The following is a 23,447-nucleotide window of genomic DNA, read 5'->3' on the forward strand; positions in this document are numbered from 1 at the left end:
TTCTTCATAGAGCTGGAAATTAAAGAGCCATTTTGGTTAACTTATTATGAAAAATGCTTGCATATTTTGTAAGAAACGGCAAGATAGGCATTTGCTTTCCTGTTATAATTGGGAGTCTTGAATTCATTTATGTTCACCATCTGTAGAACTCTTTGAGATTTTGGATCAGGCCCTGACTGTTTTAAGATTTTGCTTTTGGAAACTGCTACAAATACTATTCTGAAAATTGATGAAGTCTAATTTCTTACCAGTGCTAAGTGAAAGAAGAACTTCTCTGCAATCTTATGTGTGTATTTGTGTGCTTGATCTGCATGATGTGTTGTGAAATTTGCTACTCCTTTCTGTAGTATTTCATCAGTCTGCCTAACTTAAGCTAACTTAAATTCTTGTCAGTACATAGAGTATTAGTGACATGAGAGATAGGGATGAAAGCACTGTGGGAGAATTGTAGCCTGAAGAAAATTTCAGCCAGTTCACCTTCATTAACTTTATATGGCCTTGCAAGTCATGAGGTGCAATCTGGAAAGAAACTTGGAAGGCAGTGGGATTGTGGAAAAGGAATTGGGGTGTGACAAGGATTTGTGGCTGACATTGGAGAGGAAATATGTACAGAGGTCAGAACATGACTTGAGTTCTGAAAAAATACCAAACCACAAATAAGCAAGCAAGCAATAAAATTCTTTATCATTGCTTTCAGTCATCACAAGTTTCCCAAACATCCATTAGGATTATTATTGCAGTTCTAGTGCTTAATTTGGCTGATGGGTAAATTATAGGTAATGTTCTTCTGGTAGTAACTGAACTAGAAATCACTGTTCTAGCTCTTTACTGGAAAATAAGTGTCATTATAAAACTCATTTGATTAAAATTAAGTAATACTTAAGCTTTTAATGACTGAAGTAGTAAATATCTGTTTCAGCAGTGGTTTCCTAGTTTCTTCAAACTGCTCATCATATCTTGGGCTGCATCAGGAGGAATGTGGACAGCAGGTCAAAAGAGGTGATTCTTCCCCATTACTCTGCTCTTGTGAGACCCCACCTCAAATACTGTGTCTAATCCTGGTGTCCCCATCATAAGAAGGGGACAGAGCTGTTGGAGCAAGTGCAGAGAAGGGGCACAAAGATGACCCGAGGGCTGAAGTACTTCTGATGTGAGGACAGGCTGAGGGAGGTGGAGACGTTTAGCCTAGAGAAGACTCCAGGGGGAACTTGTAGCTGCTTTCCAATACCTGAAGGGCTCCTACTGGAAGGCTGGAAAGAGACTTTTCATAAGGATGTATAGCAGTAGGACAAAAAGGGAATAGTTTGAAGCTGAGGGACAGTAAGTTTAGGCTTGGTCTTAGGAAGTTCTTCAACAGGAGAGTGGTGAGACTCTGGAATGGAATGGAATGGAAATGGAATGGAATGGAATGGAATGGAATGGAATGGAATGGAATGGAATGGAATGGAATGGAATGGAATGTGCTGCCCAGGGAGGTTGTGGATGCCTCCTCCCTGGGGGTGTTCAAGGCCAGGTTAGATGAGTAGCTAATTGAGTAGATGATCTCTAAGGTCTCTTCCAACCTAAGCCATTCTATGAACTATTAAGGCACTGCTTAGTATGGTGGAGTCAGTATGACAGGGGGAAAATATTACTGTGTGCATTTTAGTGCATATATAGGTATTCTGTGCATGGTATGTATTATACATCTTATTGTTCATATTTTTAATATGCAGAAGTTATGTAACAAATAAAGAGTCCACAAACCTGTCCTAAAAGAGATTTCTATTGCATGGTCTCCAAATGTTTGATGTAGCAGTACCTAGTTGTGTATCATGATGTGACTTGGAAAAGACTGAGAGTAGGTTGCAGGGAATTGCAAAGCTTTTTGACTATTTAGAAGGTTGAACTTTGAGGAACAGATTGTTCAGAGGTTCTTATAGTTGTAGACTTTACTTTTAATCCTATAGCACCAGTCAGCTGTTGTCACTTACTCATAACCCTTAAATTAATTGGATAGTGGTGAACATTCTGTTATGCAAGAGAGAAGTATGCTAATCATGCCTAATGAACTCTCATGTTCACAGCTCTCATGCTCACAGCCATCACCAGTGTCTGTTTGGGAGGTGTATGTAGTTTGTGATCTGTTTTAATGGAAATTACATTTGCTGTTCTTTTAGTTTATTCTCTTCATGTAGTTTACTCTGCCTGCTCATTTGGTTGCGCTGATTAATTGATTGCATAATTCTGAAATGTCCAGGTTTTCATATCTCTGCAAAGATATTAAAACCTAAAACAATCAAACCCAACCAACCATAACAAAGAAACAAAGAGACCCTTATGCTAATCTGCATGGCTAAATTAGAAATGCCAACAGACAGCAAGAATCATGACTTGTCTTCTAATGTGGCAGCATTTCTTGGACTGTCTGTTCAGAACGTGAAAAGATGTTGCAGCTATATGTTGGGCAGGAAAACCGAAAGTGAAATTATTATTTGTTGATTTCAAGGTCTTAGTAAGAGTGAAAAGCAGAATGAAGGTGAACAGCTGATATGTATGTAATACAGTGCACGCAGAAACCTGCCCTAAGTAAATGCAAAGCTTGCATAAATGTAAAGTGTTAGCTTATCCATAATATTTTCAGACAGTCACTTGGTGCTTACAGCCCAGAAATAGAACTTATAAATCCTGAAGATGAGTTTTAATAGGGAGATATGATTTTGAGATAGTCTACTGGATCAAATTTTTTTGAATTGGAACCTGATATATTTTTTGCTTTGCTTTGCAGTTAATAATTTATATTATTTCAAAACCCAGGGGGGATTCCAATCACTGCTGATTTTTTTTTTCTCCTTTAAATAATATTACTACAATCTCTGAATCTAATCTAAACTTTAGAAGTGTGGTTAGTTTAATACATTTCAGTAATGGCAGACTAAGTGCACGCTCAGAAATCAATTGCAGAAATAAGTTATTTAACTCCTGTCCCTGCAGTGTTTCAAAATCATCCCTCTCCTTCGAGGTTACTGCTCTGGCAGCAATGAAAATCATTTCCCATCCTTCATCAGCTTCATAGCAGAGCTGGCCATTTTTAAGATGGATGAGAAACAACAGCCTGTGTAAGACAACCTGACTGATTTTGCACCGAAGAAACCAAGGAGTGTTCACACAGGGTGACTGCTGCCAATAGGAGGTAGCAAATTAGAGGTCAGTAAAACTGAGGGTGATGTGACACATTGGATAAATTATTCCAGACACAGATGGCTGTAATATTGATTATCAGTTATTGGCCTGAGAAATCTGAGCAAAGTCTGCTAAGCTGTCTGCGTCAAGATTTCCTTGTCTGTAGATCCCAGAGTACAGAATTTGTCCAATGGTAAAATGTATTAATGAAATATCTTAAGGACATTGTGCGCTCTCAAAGTTTGATCAGCAACCAGAGTACTCTGAAAATCTAGTGGTTGAATCCCATAACTAGTGTTATGGTAATGGCAATTCAATTAATAATACAAAGACTTAAATAATTAGTAAAGTTCCATTCAAGCAGGGTGTCTTACAGCGAGCTGTGAATCAGCTATGGTGTGACTGCCACGCCTTCCCACAGCAGTTACTTAAAGATCATGGCTTACTTATAATGGGTTAGATTTGTTGTCCATCCATCACAGTTCCTCTCCCCCAAGTCTTCTGTAGTGCTCTAATACTTAGAAACTTGTCAGCAAGCCTTTTAAAACAAACATACATTAAGCTCTTGGTGAGTATAGGACTCTGAAAATCAGGTGATGAAAATGAAAGAGGTTGTCTTCTCTGATTTATGTGCTGAAGGGAATAATTGAAACTGGATTGTGATTAGCCAACTGAGTCACATATGCTGACTAAACTTTTTCTCTTCTTAGACTACAAATACCCTGAGTTTGCCAGGAGGTCCTAAAAAGTTCAAGTGCATGGGCCTCATCTTTCTGAACTGGACAGGAGTTTGTCCTATGCTTTGCAGCAGATAAAACTGCTCCTGTCTTCATATAAACGTTTTCTTCATCTGCTACTTGTGGGTTGTGGGAAGATATCTGTGTTAAACATACTAAGAAACTGAAAATGTTTAAATAGCTTGGGAAATTACCTCATGCTCATGAGTAGGATCATGCACCTAGCTGTGGGCTTTGTAACCCACTGCTGTGCACTTAACCAGAAACTGATGAGATGACAGTCTTCCTGGACAGTGGTGTTAGCAACTTGACCTCTCTTTGTATCTCTTCTGCTTGTTTCCTGAAGAAAGTACAATACTTTTTAGCATTGTTTTTTCAGATTCTTCTGCTCATTGTATAGCAGTTTATATAATGAGAATCCTTTCTGCACCTATTTAATTTACAAATGCACCAATGTACAAATATTATTGGCCATCTGGGCTCTCATTTTGGTTTAGTATTCTCATTTCACACTAATAATTTGAGTCTTTCCTTGTAAGCAGTCAGTACTTTTTCATATGATTATTGCTGCAACAGTACCAAACATCTGTGTATTATTTTAATGAGGTTATTTTAATTTATATTTAATTCTGTTCTGTGTGTTGCCTTTTGCTTATGAATACTCCTTAAAATCTGTTCTTTCTTAGAGGTTTAGATGAGGTTGTAAGAAAAGTAATTTTTCATTGGGGAAACCAAATGTAATATTTTAGGTTATCACCACGAGCTGTTTAATATTTTCATAGTAAGAAAGAATCATAGAATGGTTTAGGTTAGAAGTGACCTTAAAGATCACCCAGTTCCAGCTTCCTGCCATTGGCAGGGACACCTCCCACTAGAACAGGTCACTCAAGGCCTCATCCAACCTGGCCTTGAATACCTCCAGGGAGGGAGCATCCACAACCTCCCTGGGCAACCTGTTCCAGTGTCTCACCACTCTCTCTGGAGGGAGTTTCTCCCTAACATCTAGTTTAAATCTCTCCTCTTCCAATTTAAACCCATTACTCCACATTCTTGTCATTACAAGACCTTGTAAATAGTCCCTCCCCAGCCCTCCTGTAGGCTCCTTTCAGATACTGGAAGGCCACTACAAGGCCTCTTCAAAGCTTTCTCTTTTCCAGGCTGAAGAGCCTCAACTCTTGTAGCCTGTCCTCATAAAATTGCAGTGTGTCTTATTTCTATGAAGTGATTGTATGATAACACATTTAACTCCATTATGAGATTGGCTGGGGAAAAAATAGAAAACCAAGAAAATTTGCTGCTTCATTTCCTGGAGAGGAAAAAAAGGCTTCAGTGTGCAAACATTTTACAATGTACACAATTCTATTTATGCATAGTGTGTTTTACAGGTCTGACTTTTTTAATCAGACTACAACAGAAATTGCCTTTCCCCCCCCCCAGCTTTAGTTTCTACTCCAGAATCAGATGATGTGTTATCATTTGATACAGTGAGATAAAATAAGTAAAGTTGTATCCTGTGTTATGGGTATGCATAGCAACACTTCTCACCCATGTGTAGTAGTAGAACCAGCTTTGGACCAGACTTACAGTCACTTGTAAGAGGAAACTGGAAACTATTTCTGTATGGATAGTTTCAAGATGTTTCATGAGCTGTGGCATTGAAACATGGCTTGTGCTAAATTATTCTACTGATCCCTTTCTGGATAAAGAAATCTTCCAAAAAGAAAATTGACAAGGAAATGCATTGTACTTGCTTACTCTAAGGCTGTACTCCTTATTAACAAGGGAACCTGTTGTATCTTTGAGAATTAATAGCTGTTGAATTGCAGCTCTTGTGAAAATACCTTTTTATGATACAGTCATGGTGCAAATGCAGTCTGAAGTGACAGCTAATTGCTGGCTAAGCAACATTACTGAGAATAATGGGGCTGAATTACTGTTGTGATATAGCAAGTTAAATTTACACTGGCCCTCACTGATTTTATTTAAACTCATGATAGTCTTAGTATTTGTTTAACAATAAGGATGATTAAGAAAATGGGCAGTTATGAATGGCATTCCTTAATATTTATGATTTATGCCCAGTCCCTTGTCATGCTGTATTGCTTGTGCTCTATGCTGCCTTTTTTTTTTTTTTTTTTAAAAATTTTTTGAGTGTATGTTGTGGAAGTGTGAATTCAAGTCACAGAGGATTTCATACTTGTGTTTTCAGATGAGGGTGTTTCGTTTAAAACTGGGTGAAATTTTGTACTGACTATTTCTATCAGGATCCAGTGGTTATCCAAATGCTTTTTAATAATACATGAGCCACAAAGAGTGGAAGAAAATAGCTGCCTACCTACAAGGGAGTTAATTTGCTTTGTCTTCAATGTGCTGAAAGTTTGTCTCTGCTCCTGTGTCAGCTCTGGACAGCAGAGGTACTATAGGATGTGTGGGAAATAGCTGAGCTCTCACCAAAATGGCTTTCAGAGGCAGTGTTACAGAATAAATTTTTATTTGTGCTCTTTCTAACAAGATGTCTGTTAGGAGCAGGAATTTCAGCCTGGGGGTGAGCTGGTAGTCACATCCCTGGACTTCTCTTCCCCTGTGATGCTTTCTAACATCTACCCTTCTTGCTCAGGCTTATGCTGAGGAACTTTTCAGTGTGTGGGCACTCCTGCTGTCAAAAGTCCTTTGCTCGGTGATTCTAGATTCTTTGCCAGTGATTTTGAAGTCTGTGCCAGGCTGCTCTGTGCAAGGAAGGCTGAGTAGAGAAAAAAAGACGCACGCTGTGTGCATTGACCCATTCCCTGCAGCATGTGTTTGGTAACGCAGTGTCATTTATTCTTTGTGTGTTTTATAGTGACACTTAATGACCTGTTCTTAATACCTACTCATGTTCTGATACTCAGCAAATGAGTTTACTTCCATAGAAATCAGGGAGGATCAGAACAGAGTAATTATATGAGCTTGTTTCTGCTTCCTTCTCTTGAGATTTTTAATGAACTGACAGTGTTGCAACTGATGTCTGTTCACTGAGAAGAATCATGGATCTCACATGAACTTCCATCCAACCAGGTATCCACCTGCTGAATAGCTTTGTGTAGGGAAGCAATTCTACTTTCCATGGAATGGAGCATGTCACAAAAGATGGCATGTTTTGCACATGCCATTTTTCTTTCCTGGTTTTCAGTACACACTGTGCAGGAAGCCTACCTTATTTAGTAGGGATTTGAAGAAATAAAACGAGGTGTATCTGCTCCTGCACACAATACAAGCTTTGCTCCACAGATCCATCTTCTATGCACAGAAGTGGGAGAGTCAGTTCAGCTTCATTATTCACCTCCTTTTAATTATCTGTTAATGCAACATGAAATATCATCATCTGGCAAACTTGAAGTTACACTACTATTGTGTAGAGAGTTGCAATTCATGGAGAGTAGTGCCACAACTGCCTAGTGAGAACTGTACAGTGAAATCTTCCTCGATTTCCCCACATTTCTCCCATATTCCAGGAGTTTACAAAGAATCAGGTCACAGCTTTTTATTTTCGTTTTTTTGGCAGTACATCATGTCACAGTAAGCTGTGACAAGCTTAAGGATCAGTCCTAGAATGCATATTCTAAGAGGATGCTTAATTATGATGAAATAGTATATGTGGTGCAAATAGCTAGTAACAGATAGAAATGGCTAGGATGATACTTTCCCGTCTCAGTATTTTTCAGACTGGACTTAGGATACTAGAAGATCCATGAGTTATTTATAAAGGACCTGCAAAGGGAGGGCAACTCTGTAGTCTGTAAACTGAAAATTGCTGTTCTAGGGTATGGCACTAGGGAACACAAATGGAGACAAATCGAGATAAGCTACTTTAAGGCAAAGCACAATCCCTTGTGTCTATTACATTGAAATCTGAACTCCAATTGCAACTTTGTTAACAAGCTTTGTTACATAAGGTCTCTGAAATGTAATGAAGGCTATCTTTTATGTGTGAAACTGAAGGCCCTTAGCAACTTGTAAGAACAGGTGTTTGTTAGCAGTCCTACACGGAAGGCTTTTTTCAAAGGAGCCCAAGGGATTGGCATCTAAATCCATTCAGTGCAGAGTTCCATTAATGGAAATGAGCAAGCACCCTCACTTTGTGTTCATCAATCTATTTCAGTTAACTCAATATTTAAACACTTTTCTGAGGCCACCTGTAGTATCATAAACAAAATGGGCATGGCCAAACTCTCATACCTGTGCAGATGGTCCTTTCTGCATGAACATACACACCTTTGGAGGCTGTTGACCACTCTAATCTCCCATTGAATTCAGATGTGAAAGGACTTCATTTAGTTGCATTATGGATACTTAAATCTATCAACCTTGTAGTCTATACTGAGATTAGTTGAAAACTGGTGTTAGAAAACCTCTGACATTTATTTTCGTATTTTTTTGTAGGAATGTATATAAGTTTTTGATTTGTGTGGTGTTCTGCCTATCTAGGCAATAGTTACATATAGAGTGCTGTCAAATGCAACTAATAGTAAATTCTGGAATTGAAAGCATCAAGTCAAATACTGTGTTCTGTTATTTATTTGTATTCAGTACAAGGTTTATCATCTTTCTCTCTTCATTATAAAGGTATTGCGCAGGTTTTAGAAGATTGCTTCAGTTCTCTTCATGCTGTATACTGAACATTTTACAAATGAGTTTCCTATAGCTGGAAATGAGATACTCAATTTGCTATAGCAGTGCAGGATTTACTCTATCTAGTATGACTATCAATTCTGTAATAAGAACCAAAACTTAGTGTTTTGAATACTACCTTTCTTGGAGTTATGTTTTCCCTTTGATATTTACTGTAAACCAAAACCACACTTAAGAATATTTTCTTCCACTTGACTAGGGAAAAGTAACTTGAACTAAACTGTATTATAGAAGAAATAGTTTTACTGCTCCTGTAAAAATCTCAGTAATTTGAATATATGTTGGCAAAATTGTTCTGCCCAAAATATTATTTGCTCATGGGAATAATGCTTGGCAAATCTCTTGATGTGTGATATTCTTGCAGCTAAGTAAGTTGCTGCATTCTAAAAAAAGCATGCCAAAAGGAAAATGTAGATTTCAGTTGAAGGTGTGGAACAGTGTGGGAAGACACAGAAAAACTAGATACAACAGAGCTTTTTGTCTATGTATATCCACCACTTTTGTCACTTCATCTTTGATTCTTCAAAGACCACAATGTCCAACAGGGTGAGGGAGGTTTTCCTCCTCATCTGCTCTGCTCTGGTGAGGCATTACCTGGAGTTTTGTGCCTGGTTCTGAGACCCAAGTTTAAGAAGGACAGGGAAATACTGGAGAGAGCCTAACAAAGGGCCACAAAAGTGACTGGGACGTTTCTCTTATGAGAAGAGGCTGAGGGTCTTTATCTTAGAAAAGACTGAGAGAAGATCTTATCAATGCATGTAAATTTTGAAAGGGTAGAGGTCATGAGAATGAAACTGGGCTCTTTTCAGTGGTAGTCATCAATGGGACAAAGCACAGTGGGTACAAATGAGAATGCAAGTTCCACTTGAGCTTAACAAAAAAACTTCTTTCCTTTGAGATTGCTGGAGCACTGGAGCAGACTGCCCAGAAAAGTTGTGGAGTTTCCTTTTCTGGAGACTTTCAGAGCTCTCCTGGATGTGTTCCTGTGCAATCTTCTCTAGATGAACCTGCATTAGCAGGGGGGTTGGACCAGAGATCCCTTCTAACCTCTACCATTTTGTGATTCTGTGAATACCTGTAAAACATCTTCCATTTGTGGTGTACTTTGCAGTGTGTTCTTACCAGAAGATTCATTCTAAGATATGCAGTTAGCCATTCTCTCATCTTGAGCTAGGATGATATGTAAGTACTCATGTAGATCATATATACCGAAAATTTAGTAATCAAAATTGATTTTGACTCTGCTGCTATTAAATGTAGAATGGGAAAGGATGTTCATTGCTAGACTAATGGGCTGACCATGGGCTTTGAGAAAGCATGGAATTTCTATTAGCATATTGGAAGGATGGCCATAGCCTTGCCCAAAGATGGTGCCTTCAAGAGGAAAGTATAAAGGAAAAGCATAAATGGTGTTTCTCTGGAGTACCCACTATTCTTCAGATCTACTGATTACACATAAGAGCAGAGGAGCATACTGAGTATTTTGAAAGATCATGTTTTTGTGAGTATGCCTTCCAAAGACAGGTGTGTCACATTTGTACTTCTTTTTGAGCATCCAGATTACCGGGGGAACCAAAATGCATGTCTTCTTGAAGAGATCAAGACTGTTGAATCTCTTCTCTTACAGTTGTCTTCTTCTGCTACTTGAATATATACTACAAATCTCTTTTGCCCTGAAAAGCTGCCCTTGAACTCTATTCAGCTTTCCCCTTAAACAATTTCCTACTTGTCTGTCTGCCTCTTTGTCCTGCTCACTAGCCCTTTGCTATTGGAATTCTCTCTCTTCAGTTTGCCACTGCTGAAGCAGGCTAGTACACAGAGATGGCTGATCCAAGAGTCCTGGCTCATAAAGAATGCACACAGTAGAAATTAAATGGCTTTATAGTTCTTTTATTTGCTCACCATTTGGTGAAAGTGGGTGGAGGAGGAGGTTGTTTATTGCCTTCATTTTCAGTTGTTAAGCATAGATGTATGGAAACGACTTAGTTAATGGTTTTCTGACTTATCATCAACATGAGAACTATTTCAGCATTCAATTGAGACCAAATGTTTTCAGATAAGGAGATGATGTCTTGAGGCATTTTTATTGCTATTTAATTATGCATATCTTTCTATATAATGTCTGGCATTTATGCATACATGCATATACATGCTACAAGTAATCAGCCTATTTGGCTTGATTCAGCTGCCATTAAATGACTAATTGTTGCTGATTCTGGATTTAATGCTGGCATCTTGTCTGTAGCATAATAAAGTGTTATTGTGAGTAAGTCACAAGTTTTGATTCCATTTACAGGATTCATAAATTTGGATGGTGTTGGTTTTAAAGCTTGTAATGGCAAAAACTGCATGAAAATCCTGTCACAAATTTTGTTGATGCATGTGCTGAGAGCAATCATTGCAGGGTTTTCTTGTGCAATACTTGTACTAGGTAAGAGAAAATTTGTCAGAGACTCATTCTAGTCCTCAACAACTCCAAATTCTCATAATATTTTTTCCTTTAGGCTGGAGGTTTGCAATCCATATCTAAACTGCTCTGTCATGCTACCTTACAGTTGAGGGAACTGCTTAGTGTATTAGATACAAAGCAGCTGGAAACAAAATTTGTCCTGGGGATGAATTATTGCATAGCATTGATTCTTGACAATTTTCAAAGCTATTCAGGCAACTTACATTGTTTTGATTCCACAGCAATAGTAATGTAAACATATTACATTTTGTTTAGCAAAAATATTAGCATTAAACTGAAAAAAAAATTACCAAATCTACATATTTTAATTTAGCAGGTACCCAAAAAGACGTCAAGTAAATTGGATTCTAGCATATTCTGTGGGTGGCTGACAGTAGCTTGTGTGCATGTTTAAATTGATAGCTGGGGAAGAGTAAGATTAATGTGGGTGACTGATTTTCAGGGAAAATAAAAAAGGACTGGTAATGTAAAAAGTTGTTAATCAAGGCAAAATGAGGCCATTGTGCTCTTTAAAGGCTAATGATGGAACCTTTTTGAGCAGTGAGACTGAAGTATTAGAATTAAATACTGAAGTATTATAATTAAATGTTACTCATTGCAAATTTGACAGATACATGTTAACAAGCCTCTCTTTCTTATTGAAGGAGTACGATAAACTACTGCTTTTCCAGTACTTTCTCTTTTTGGAACTTCCTGGAACTTTTAGACTCTTCCTTTGCCCATTTGACACTTTTGAAACCTTCTTATCAGGGAGTTGTTTTGAAAGCAGGCAGTCAAACCTCATATAGAAGGCTGTTTTCAGCAAGCATGGCCATTAACAGCAGGGTTGTTGTCAAGATTTATAATTAGAACTTGCTATCTGCTCTAAGAAATAGTATAACTCACTATAACCTAAATGCTTTGATTTTATATCTATTAAAGTTCTCTAGATAGCCCATGAATCAAGAGAAGCCTATCTCTGGTGGTCTTATGAGAGCTGATGTGGTTCCAAATAAATAAACTAATTGATTTGATAAATTCTCTGTAGTCACAGGCTGAAACTTGATGAGCATGAGAAATTCCACATAACTCAGCATGATTTTTTGGATAGTAAAATACATAGAATCTCAGTACTCCTGTCAACATGAGGAGTCACTTCTTTACAGTGAGGGTGACAGTGAGGGTGACAGTGAGGATCAGGCTGCCCAGAGAGGTTGTGGAGTCTCCTTCTGTGGAAACTTTCAAAACCCACACTCCTGTGCAAACTATCATAGGTGATCCTGCTTTTGGCAGGGGAGTTGGACTTGCTGATCTCTGGAGATCCTTTCCAACCTCTAACATTCTGTGGTTCTGTGAAATGTGGTATATGTTCTCAGTGTGAATATGAGAGCATGATAGTGGGGATGGATCGTCTTGGTACCAAGAGTTTTATCTATTTTCCAGAAACCTGTCTGTCTTGCTCAGCTGGTATCCTTCATCCAGCCTATGTCTTCGTGACATTTTATTTCTGGAAGTAAATTATGAGAGTTACTATGAAATACCAGTACTAGGAGACAAAAGTAACCCATGCTTTTCCTCTCCTTGTATTTCCATGTCTATTCTTTGGCCTTTTACTGGGCTAATTCATGAGGTTACTGATGCTTTTTATTTCCATTACCTGGTGTAAAGCTTTCTGTCATTCTGATAAATTTTTTTTTCTGTTATTTCTGAACATATGTCTAGACCTTCCTTCTTCCAGACAGTACGTTTTGAAAACTTAGTTGTAAGATTGTGGTTTGGGTTTCTTTCTTCCTTATTTTATAGCATTGTTTCATTGTTTGGTTTTTTCTCATCTAGTTAAGCAACTTGTACAGAACAGATCATCATCAACTTGTCCTAAACATTCTCACTTTGCTATGAGGAGAACAGGCACAGGACCCTATTTTCTTGTAATGTCATCACCATGACTTTGCTGTGATGTATCAAATGTGAATTGTTGGCAGATGGATGTTCCCATACAGCAGAAAGCCAGTTACTTTCACTGGTACTGTTAGAGTATCTTCACAGCAATTGCCTACCCTGTCTTTGAAAAGTCATTAGCTTTCCCGATTGCTCTCCCATCATTCATAACAACTCTTTGAAGAGCTCTCTATGTGAACTCAGGTGTTCCTTGAGCTGAAAGATGTAGTGCATGGCTAATTTAAAGTTGTTTTACCATGGAAGATGAGGTATTTTTGGGCTCTTCAAGAGACTATTTACTTGCATCAGTTTAGTGCTGACTAATTACATGAATAAAGCAGGAGGATGCTGCTTGTGCAAACCATGAGCAAACCAGGCCCCTAAATTTAAGAAATGGCAAAATGTTTCTCTGCAGCCATGACAAGGGGCATGAGAGAAATGATACTCATAGATAAGTGATATATTAGGTCACACTATTTTTTCAATATTTCTTTTCATGGTGAATTACTTCTGGGAAGTAAAAGAGTTGTACAAATCTCATTTCCATAAAGGAAAAATTTTTTATGATCATGCTAACATTTTGCACTCATGTACAGGGCCACATGATCTTGTATGGGTTAGAATGGTTGATTTACGTATTGAAGAAATATTTGAATGTACAAAGCAAGTAGAATTTGTCTAAAAATACTCTTTGTTCTCCCTTATCTTCCTCACAGACATCAATACTGTACTTCTTCCATGCTGGAATTCTCTTTCACCCCAAAAGATGTATAATAGCCGTTACTCATCCAAACAGAATCACAATTGTGCCCTTCCTCATGAAAATACGTTACATTTCTGCAACTGTGGAAGCTGAATTTTATGTAGAAAGGAGGCATATTGTAAATAAGCTTTTCATCAAATGACCACGTAACAACCCCTGTTGGTTTGCTTGAGCCTTTTCAGGATTTTAACTAGTTTGGCCACATGCTTGTTGGTGTTATTTCAGCTATTGAAAGCATTTTTCACTTGCCTGTCCTGGTTGAACCGGAGCTCATACTGAGACGCTGTGATGTCCAACGTGTGAACGAACTACGGTGTATTGAAAACCCATATGGTGTGTTCTAACCCAGGTGATGGTTCATGAGCTCTGTGCAAAGCTAGTCTTCCTCTGTTCTGTCGTTTCACTGCAATGGCATGTTGAGTTGCTTTAATTTATTGGACATGATGCTGTATTATTCAAAGGATGTAAAGGATCAAAATTCAATGCACTCTGCAGTGCTCTGTAGAAACCAGGTTCTTATTCCTTCATATTTGCTTATTTTCTGTCCTGATATAGAGAAAAAATAGTGACACACTAAAGTTCTTGTAGCAGGACCAAATAAGACAAAGAGGTAGTGTAAAAATAAATTGATATATTAAAGAAAAAACAAAACAGAACACAAACTCTATCCCTTATCTGGGAAAATTCTTAGGGTAAAACTATGACCTGAAAATACAGAAGCCTCTGCAAAATGAATCCCTGCAGGCTTCCTCTAGAAATGGGAAAGAACATGCTTGATTAAGCTGGTGCTAACCTTTCAAAATCATGTTTCTCTGATATTTATTCCTTGAAATAATAAAAGGGGACATGTCAGATGTTGGAAAGCCATAATGTATTCCCTTGCTTGCAACTGCCCTTTTCTAACTTGTGTTCCTCTCCCAGAGCAAACTTTTTATTTTAAAAGTAAGGCCTTCATTTGTCCTTTCTGCTGACCTTTTATGCCTTGTGTGGCTCTGCATTTGCACCAGTTAAATTATAGTAACAAAATTTCCATCCCTGTTCTAACTCTGCCAGAAGTCCTTTGTCTTCTCAGAGACAAATGGTGAAATATGTTCACAGGTCTATGTGGGCAGATTTGGAAAACTTACAATATATTGTGTGGGGGCTGCAGAGCCCAGGTACCCTTATTCACAGAGCTCCTGCCCTGCTTTCCCCTACTCTTTCCTGTCCAGCTCATCACATGCCCTGAGAAGGCTGATATGGTAGGTCTGGGAGTTGCTGATGAGGAGGATAGGGGGATGAGTCAGGTTTCAGGTTAAGTGCAAGAGGCGGTTCAGTGTCCACTAGGGCTGTGCATGGACTTTGCTAGAGCCTTTCTTAGAGTGGTGGCAGCTAGGGTGTCCCACATGGGGCAGTGGGTGTCGGTAGGAGATGTCTGGGGCCTGGGTGGCTCCATTGCCCATATGTGAGGGCAGGAGCATGATGCCCAAAGGAGAGCTTGGTATCAGTAGAGACCTGCAGGCAAGGGTTGTGCATGTATATGCCATGTCTCAGGCCAGAAGGGTGACAGGTCCTTGGGAAGCAAGTCTTTTCTGCTGTTTGTAATAATTACTAAATTACTTCCACCCTCACATTTGCTCTGCTTTGCCTGGATGTACATAATTTTGTATAATTTCCCCTAAAATGCTCCCATGGTAATAATGGGGGAGGGTTTATTCCCCTGGGCGCCTTAGTGAGATGTTTGTGTTGGGAATTGCATGTTCTATACTGTTAATGAATAGAGGCAGGAATTTAATAACTTAAGAGTTTAGAAACGTGCAGGGTATCTTGGGAGGAGAGGTTTCCTTTCAGCTCCTGCACTTCAGTGTTTGCATTTACTGCAGTTTTTGCCTGGCTCTGTGTAGTACTACAAAGGAAAACTGTAGGGCTGAAACCTAGATAGTCATGACAGATAAACACAATCCACTTTACATTTACCAGGGGATAAATATCTTATTTCAAGGAATCCAAGAAAAATGGTACCAAGTTAACACACTGCAAGAGACATTATTTACCTACATTTGAGATTGGTACAAATAATTTCCTTCTGTAGATTTTTGATGTGATGCTGAATTATTCAGCTTCAATCCATGACTAATCTCTGGCTTTCAGTATCTCCAGTCTTCATAAAAATGCCAAATAACTCACATAATTCATTAAATAGGAAACAGCTTGCATTGTATATGCAGAGCTTGCACCACATGTCCTAAATCTGTTAGGAAAATGGAAATTCAAAGGTACAGTGGTGTAATATAGGAGAAAAATAGTTTTGTCTGTATCTCTGCAGAAGATACAGAGTGAATAAGAATGAAGTAATTAAGATCATGTTTAAGTCCTACTTGCAATCCTGTCATAATAGTCTTATTTTAGCTGAATAAAATCATCCTCTGGGTTGCTTTTTAATCTGTGTTCCATATTGGTTTTTTGCTTCTTGTCATAACGTATTCATACCAGTGAGCAACTGTCTTTAACATGTCTGCCAAGTGAAAAATCAGTTCGGCCCTATGTTGACCCCTATTTTGTTTTGGTTTAGTATTTAATTTTGATTTAACAAAAGATATACTATTTTAGACAGCAAATGTTTGTTTTTTTTTTCATTAACCAACCAACTCTTGCAGCTTTTTCCCTAGTAGACATAAACTCCTGTCAGGGCTTACCTCAGCTGTTACAGCAGCTGCAAGTGTGGCCCTGCTGATCTCTTGGAAAAGCTGCTGCTAAGAAACTGAGATGGCATGAAAATAGCTGAGGATGAGGTTTCAAGATAAATATTCCTGTAATATGCTGGACCTGGGGAAGTGAAATGTACACTTCTAAGAGTGACAGGTTTTTAGATTTGATATGCTAATTGAAAGCAACTTCCATTAATCTACGAAATGACAGCACCACAGCAAGCTACCTTGTTTTGTGCAGAAGCATGGGAATGTTCAAGTGCTCTGTCCTGGAATGACAGCAGTTTATTTTGCATGCAGCATTAAAGAGCAGTTAAGCAAGAAGCAACTGAAGGATTAGTTCTGTTGTGCAATGTATGAGGAGATGTTTTGTTATTGACGCTATGTTCATACAGAAGACAGAAACAAAATGTTTCCATTTGTTCTTTTTCTCATCTTTGCTGGGTTTTATTTACATGGCTGTGGTAGAATCAAGCCAAGCAGCTAAACCAGAAGAATCAAATAAAGCATTAGTTAAGCATTTACATAAATTCCTTGAAATGAATTTCTGCTAACAACATTTTGGGATTTTTATGTTCTGAGATGTGGCTGTGGAATTCCTTTGTAGAAGAATTTCTTGCACTGGATAAGAGGTACAAGCTCTTTGCCTCCTACACCAACAGTTCTCACATTTTCTGAACCCAAAGTGATTTTCATCATAGCATTACAATTTTTTTATTCAGCATTCTGATAACAGGTAGTTGCTTGATTTTGACTAGAGTTCACATTTAAAAGTATGTGGAGTGGATTCACATACTAAGAGTGAACTCTAAAAAATGTTTAATCAGCTGCTTTCATAAACTACTTTTTCTAACAAAATGTTTAGAAAAGGAAAATATTTATTCTTAATAATTTTCCTTTCTTATCAGGCCCCTGTAAAAGTGAGAGAGGCTCTTGTGCATGAGACAAAGTCCATTGCCAGGAAGGGGATAAGAACTGCTCAGGTTGAAAAAAAAAAAAAAAAATTCTATATTTACAAGTTAGAAAGGTCACACTTGAGAGTGTCTTTGTGCATTGTTTTTTTGCCCTCAAAGATTTCAGTTGTCTTATTGGAAAAGTGCCTAGTGATGCTTGAAGGACCACAGGGTATGTCTTGTTTGAAAAAAATAGTCTGCTACCTTAGTAACTGTAAATGATATATATTTATAAATGGAATAGAGGGATTGGACATGATGGAAACAATCTATTTTAATTTATTATAAATTATTTTACTTCTGTATACTGTTATTTAGCACAACCACAAATACAAAAATATCTTAAGGTCAGAGCTGGAGTGAAAGCCAAAGCAATTGACTTTGTGTTATGAAATTCCTTAATGTTCAATTAGGAAGCTACAGCAAACTTGGGTTCATGGCACTGTAGCTAGATATCTGATTTACTTTTTAATTGTAGATCAGTAATTAAACCACTAAACACTGACTCTGAGCAGATTTTTTATGTGCTGGACTTCTTTAGCTGTAGATGTCCCCATACAAAAAGCTTCTTTGTTAGGTTATTTTGAAGTGTACAATGCGGGTCACCAGGAAATAGGTCCTAGAAGCTTTCAGCTATCAAATCTTCCTAATTCACTTCTTCTAAATATGCTTTATAATATCTCTAATAACCCACTTCAGATCTATCACTAGCCACCTTTGAGGTACCAAAGAAGACATGACAGATTATTTCATTACCATGAGCAGTCTGTATATTATTCTTTCAATATCATGTTCATGGTGTGACCCATGCTGCAAGACTTTCATTGTTTCATTGCTGTCAAACTATATAAAATCTTGGTGTCAGGTTCTTAACACTCGAGAAGTGCTGACAATCCTCATCTTTTTTTCAAAAAATGTAGACATCCAGTGTGCTTTGAATAGTGTCCTGTAGACAGAATGCAGAACTTGTAAAGGTTAGTTACCCACTGATAACTGTAACCACCTTGCCACAAATCTCGATTAATCTGGTTCTGTGCCCTGCCAGTGTAAAACAGGACAGCTGTTTGCAACTGTTCATGAACCTCTTTAAATTAAAAACGCTGTATGTGTCTTTCCTGTAAAGGCTGCACAAGAAATCATGGATGGTTAATACTTTATTTTTAAATCAAAAGTTCTTCTTGCATCAGGAGTTCATGTGTCTGAAAATGGTGCAAGTTCAGGAATAAATACTGAAGCAAAATAAAAACAAAGAATTATGTAGCTCCCTGTGGTACTCTAATAATTGTGATGTATAGAAATCTAGAATGTAAGATTAAAAAAGAGATTTAGGTCTTAATAGCAACTCAGTGAAAACAGACCAATGTAAGCGTTTGTATATTTAGTGCCAATAAAATACTGCAGCCTGCTTCTGATGGATGTTTTTAATACAAAGCACCTGTCCTTATGCTGTAAGAAATGCTGTGAATACTGTAGAAGCCTAAGACAAATTTTACTTCCATCCAGGTCCTTTCATGGGGTCACTAGCAGCTTGTGATTATCCATGCACTGCTGTCCTGTCAGTTCAAAGTTGGACATCAATTGGCCATGTGCTCTGAATGGAGCATGATCAGTAGTGAGCTCACTGACAGTACCCGAGGATGATAAATCTAGTTCTCCAGGGCTTGACAGCTTCCACCAAGTCCAGTGAACATGGAGAAATGAACTATCCCTCAGACATTAGGTCTGGAATAAAGAACTTCATATATATTCAGCATGTGCATTGCAATTTGTTTCTGTTGTAACTAAAAACTGGTACAAATTCATTGAGTCACATTTCTAGTATGTTTGATGAAACTTAAGGTACCTGCTGAAGATGAGTTATTTAACGGTGAGTGGCTGTCTCAAGGGAGCTTCCTCAGTAAGTACTGATTTGAGTTACTGTCTTTGGGTGATCAGGCTCTCAAATTTCCTATGTAAATACCAATTTGTCACCTTCTGGCAAGTATTTCAAGTTGCTGTGGTACATATTTACAGTCAGTGTGACATATTAATCATGTAATTATGATAAGACACAGAACTGGAATGCAGTGAAAGTTTGTTTGCCATTTTGGACCAAGGAGAACAGAAGAATTAGAGTCTTTCCCCTTCAGACTTGCACATCATTAGTAATCTTTTACTGTGTTTGGTGTTCTAGGATGTGATGTCCACATTCTTCCAGTTTGGGGCTTCCATCCAACAAGAAGCCATCATTATGCTGAAGATCATGCAAGATTATGACTGGCATGTGTTCTCTCTGGTGACCACCACCTTCCCTGGATATCGAGACTTCATCAATGTCATTAAGACCACAGTGGAAAATAGTTTTGTGGGCTGGGACATGCAGAATGTCATCATACTTGATACCGCTTTTGGAGATGCTAAGACCCAAATTCAGCTGAAGAAAATTCATTCATCTGTCATCCTACTCTACTGTTCCAAGGATGAAGCTGTCTACATACTAGATGAGGCTCGTTCCTTGGGCCTTACTGGCTATGATTTCTTTTGGATAGTTCCCAGCCTGGTTAGTGGTAACACAGAAATCACTCCCAAGGAGTTTCCTTCAGGACTCATTTCAGCATCTTATGATGAATGGGACTACAGTTTAGAAGCTCGGGTACGAGATGGCCTTGGAATTATTGCCACTGCTGCATCAGCCATGCTGGAAAAATACTCCTTCATTCCTGAAGCAAAAACTAGCTGTTATGGACAACTGGAGAAAAATGACCGGCCAACTCACACCTTGCACAAGTAAGGATTCTTGGTTTGGATTTTTTTCCCTTACATAACCTTGGTCATTTTCCATTATATTGCCTTTCTATGTTTCTTGAAGGAGAATGTTGGGTTTTGTTAATTCCATCATACCCTTTTTAAGCAATGGTTTTCAGATCATAGAATTTCAGGTCATAGAATTGTTTTGGTTGGAAAAGTCTTCTAAGATCCAGCTGCTTCTAAGTCCAGCTGCTGGCCTAACACCATCATGGCTGTTGAACCATGTCCTGAAATGCCACATCTACATGTTTTTTGAACACCTCCAGGGAAGGTGACTCCAAGAGCACCTGCTGCACTGATTGTGCCAATGGAAACGATGTTATGTGCTGTAGTGAATAAATATTACTCTGCATATGATGCAGAAGATGACAGAAATTTATCTTAGAGAGTGTGAAGCTGAGTAATAAAATCATGCTGTTGTGTACTCTAACTACTATGAGGTAAAATTGCCAAAAAGCTCTGGAGGATGTGCCTGAAGCATTCACATCAGCATGAACACAGTAATATTTTAGATGACAAAAGATAGCAGTGATAAAGAAGTGTCCCTGGAAATTATAGATGTATTAGATTAGTTAGGCAGCTTTTACCACCTAATAACTGCAATCTGTCACTTCTGCTTGTGAGGATCTTATTTTGGTCATCTTCACTAGAATAACTGTAAAAATTAATCTGCATTAATCTAAGTTGATAGGGATGTTTTCTCAAAACAGTTTGTCATATGGAAACTGACAGGATTTAAGTCAAGATTATTTGCTGCTTTTTTTACCCCCCTCTGTTTTTTTCTTCTCCTTTTAGTGATGCCCTTTAGACACACTGCTCCTGGTTACTTCTGTCTAAAATTTGGCACAGTGCATTAATATACACAATAATCTATTTCTTTATCAGGTTTGTGAGACGAAGCAAGGGGAATCTTGTGTGGTTTTGGATAGTTCGTTACAATATCTCATGTGGGAGCTACTAAGCAGTATTTATGATATTTGTTCTGACCAAATATTGCAGATGAAGCACTTTGCACAGAAAAGTAGGATGGAATTGGCACAAGATGGAACAGAAGTGCTGATTTCATACAAGAGATTGAGAAAAAAAATTTAGGCTTCTGTCACGTAGGTGCATTTAGATTAGGAGATAACTGTCATATAATGTTCTGGACCAGTTGTTATTTTGCATGGAAATGGCATCTTTGTGCACAACATTCTTCAGAACCTCTCTGGAAAGCCAAATGGATTTGAACGTCAAATGTATATTACAAAGAGTGTGGCCAAAGTTAAAAACCTTTCTGAGGGGATTTGCCTTTTGTATGACACTTCCACTTGGTTTGGGTCTCCCTTTTCCCATTTCCAAGCCTCTGTCTCTAAAACTGTACAAATTAACCACAGCATTGCAGAAAATCTGTGACTCTTTTCCTGCTGGCCCAGCTGCCCCAAGGAGTGACAGGAGGCAGGAGTGGGGTGGCTTTCTGGATCCAGCATGGCTCCACACCAATGGCATCCTCAGGTGCATTAAGAATCAGAATCACAGAAACATCCAGGTTGGAAAATCCCCTCAGGATCACCAAGTCCAGCCAATAGCCCTACTCTCCAAGATTCACCTTAAACCATATCCCTAAGCACCACATCCAAACGACCCTTAAAACACATCCAGGGTTGGTGATTCAACCACCTCCCTGGGCACCTCATTCTAGTGCCTGACCAAGAGGAGTGTCACCAGCAGATCAAGGGTTTCTTCTCCCCCTCTACTTTGCCCTGGTCCAGTTCTGGGCTCCCCAGTTCAAGGACAGGGAAATACTTGGGACAGACCAAGAGAAGGTTACGAGGGTGACTGGAACATTTCTCTTATGAGAAGAGGCTGTGAGACCTGCACCTGTTTAGCTTGGAGAAGAGAAGATAGAGAAAGGATCTTATAAATGCATATCAATTTCTAAAGGGTGGAGATCATGAGGATGGGGCTGGCCTATTTTCACTGGTAGCCAGTGGTAGGACAAGGGGCAATGGGTACAAAATAGCACAAGGAAGTTACAGCTGAACTTAGGGAAAGACTTCTTTGCTTTGAGGGTGGTGTAACACTGGAGAAGGCTGCCCAGAGAGGTTGTGGAGTCCCCTCTGGAGACTTTCCAAAACCTGCCAGGACACATTCCTGTGCAACCTGATAAGGGGAACCCAGTATATGATCCTTGCAAGGTTCTTCATAATACATGTGCTGACAATGCCAGACAAAAGTAAGAGCTAATGGCATCCCAGTAAACCAATCTACACCTTAGCAGTGGGATCTGTACAAACAAAGAAGTCCACTACTGATATTTGCACTCCACGTTCTGTGAAAGTTAAATTGTGTTACGGCATCAGAAGTGCTGGTGTTTAAGATGCACTATGAAGGGCCACAAAAACTTGAACATCTGAAAAGGACTCCTGCCGCTTTGGTTTGGTAATACACTAGTGTAGGCTTCAATTGGCTATTCAGCAGTGGGCATCAGTTGCCTTTCTTCAAACAGTCTCTTTCTTTTCTCATTAAATCTGCATGACAGCGAGAACAGGGCTTTTGAGTGTTAAATCAGTGAGTTTAGAGTTCACCAGGAGATTCTCCAGTGTGTGGAGCATGATGCATGGAGAAATTATTAATAGAAGAAGTTATAAGGTAGTGCCCTGTGCTTAATAGAGTCACTGCTCAATGTGACACACTGAGCTATGAAATGAGAATATATTTTCCATACCAGAGATTATTTGAGCTTCTCCAACACCGCAAGAACAAGAAGCAGGCTGGCTTTAATTTATAAATGTCAGAATTACACAAAAACGAATAAACTTTAAATAGTCCTTATGTAATAACTCCCCAAGACTATTCTTGTCACATATAATCTACAAGAAAAGCATTTAGTAGTGCTAAGTAATCTCTGAGAGCTGACCAGACTCTCCATGTCAAGGTGAATTACATAACTACATTGTACTTTCTTATCCTCATCACTAAATTGCAGATTTCTTCCTTACATGAGAAATCAGTGCCTAAATTAGGGTTTTATTCTGAAAGGTAATCATTCTTTCAGGTCACAGATAGTGCAGCTTTGTATTTTTAACTGCAAGATAAATGTATATGATGCTGTATTAAGGAGCTAACCTGACAAAGGATTTTGGAGTATCCTCATAATAAAAAGGGCTAAAGTAATTGTAAACAGCTTATTGAGCTGAGATCTGCTGTGCTATGCCTCCCTGCTCATGCTGGAAATCAATGCTGGAGATGTGGACTTGCACAAAGGGACACTGCTTGCAAACTCAGGAGCAGAGAACTCAGTGGAAAGGAGGGAAGAGGCTC

At 38.6% G+C, this 23,447-nt stretch overlaps 1 protein-coding gene across 6 annotated transcripts in view; it reads left to right on the forward strand.

The window, feature by feature from the left end:
* GRIN2A (glutamate ionotropic receptor NMDA type subunit 2A) overlaps positions 1–23,447 on the forward strand; it is a 228,794-nt gene that overhangs the window by 121,120 nt on the left and 84,227 nt on the right. For all 6 annotated transcript variants that reach the window (XR_010304479.1, XM_064153024.1, XM_064153020.1 and 3 more), the window contains exon 4: positions 19,531–20,123. Coding sequence is in view for 5 of the 6 variants with exons in the window: in XM_064153024.1 (XP_064009094.1) it covers positions 19,531–20,123 (593 nt within the window). In the remaining variant the exon portion in view is untranslated. The remainder of the gene's footprint in view (positions 1–19,530; positions 20,124–23,447) is intronic.

Source organism: Pogoniulus pusillus, chromosome 13, assembly GCF_015220805.1.
Source record: "Pogoniulus pusillus isolate bPogPus1 chromosome 13, bPogPus1.pri, whole genome shotgun sequence".
Classification (NCBI taxonomy): domain Eukaryota; kingdom Metazoa; phylum Chordata; class Aves; order Piciformes; family Lybiidae; genus Pogoniulus; species Pogoniulus pusillus.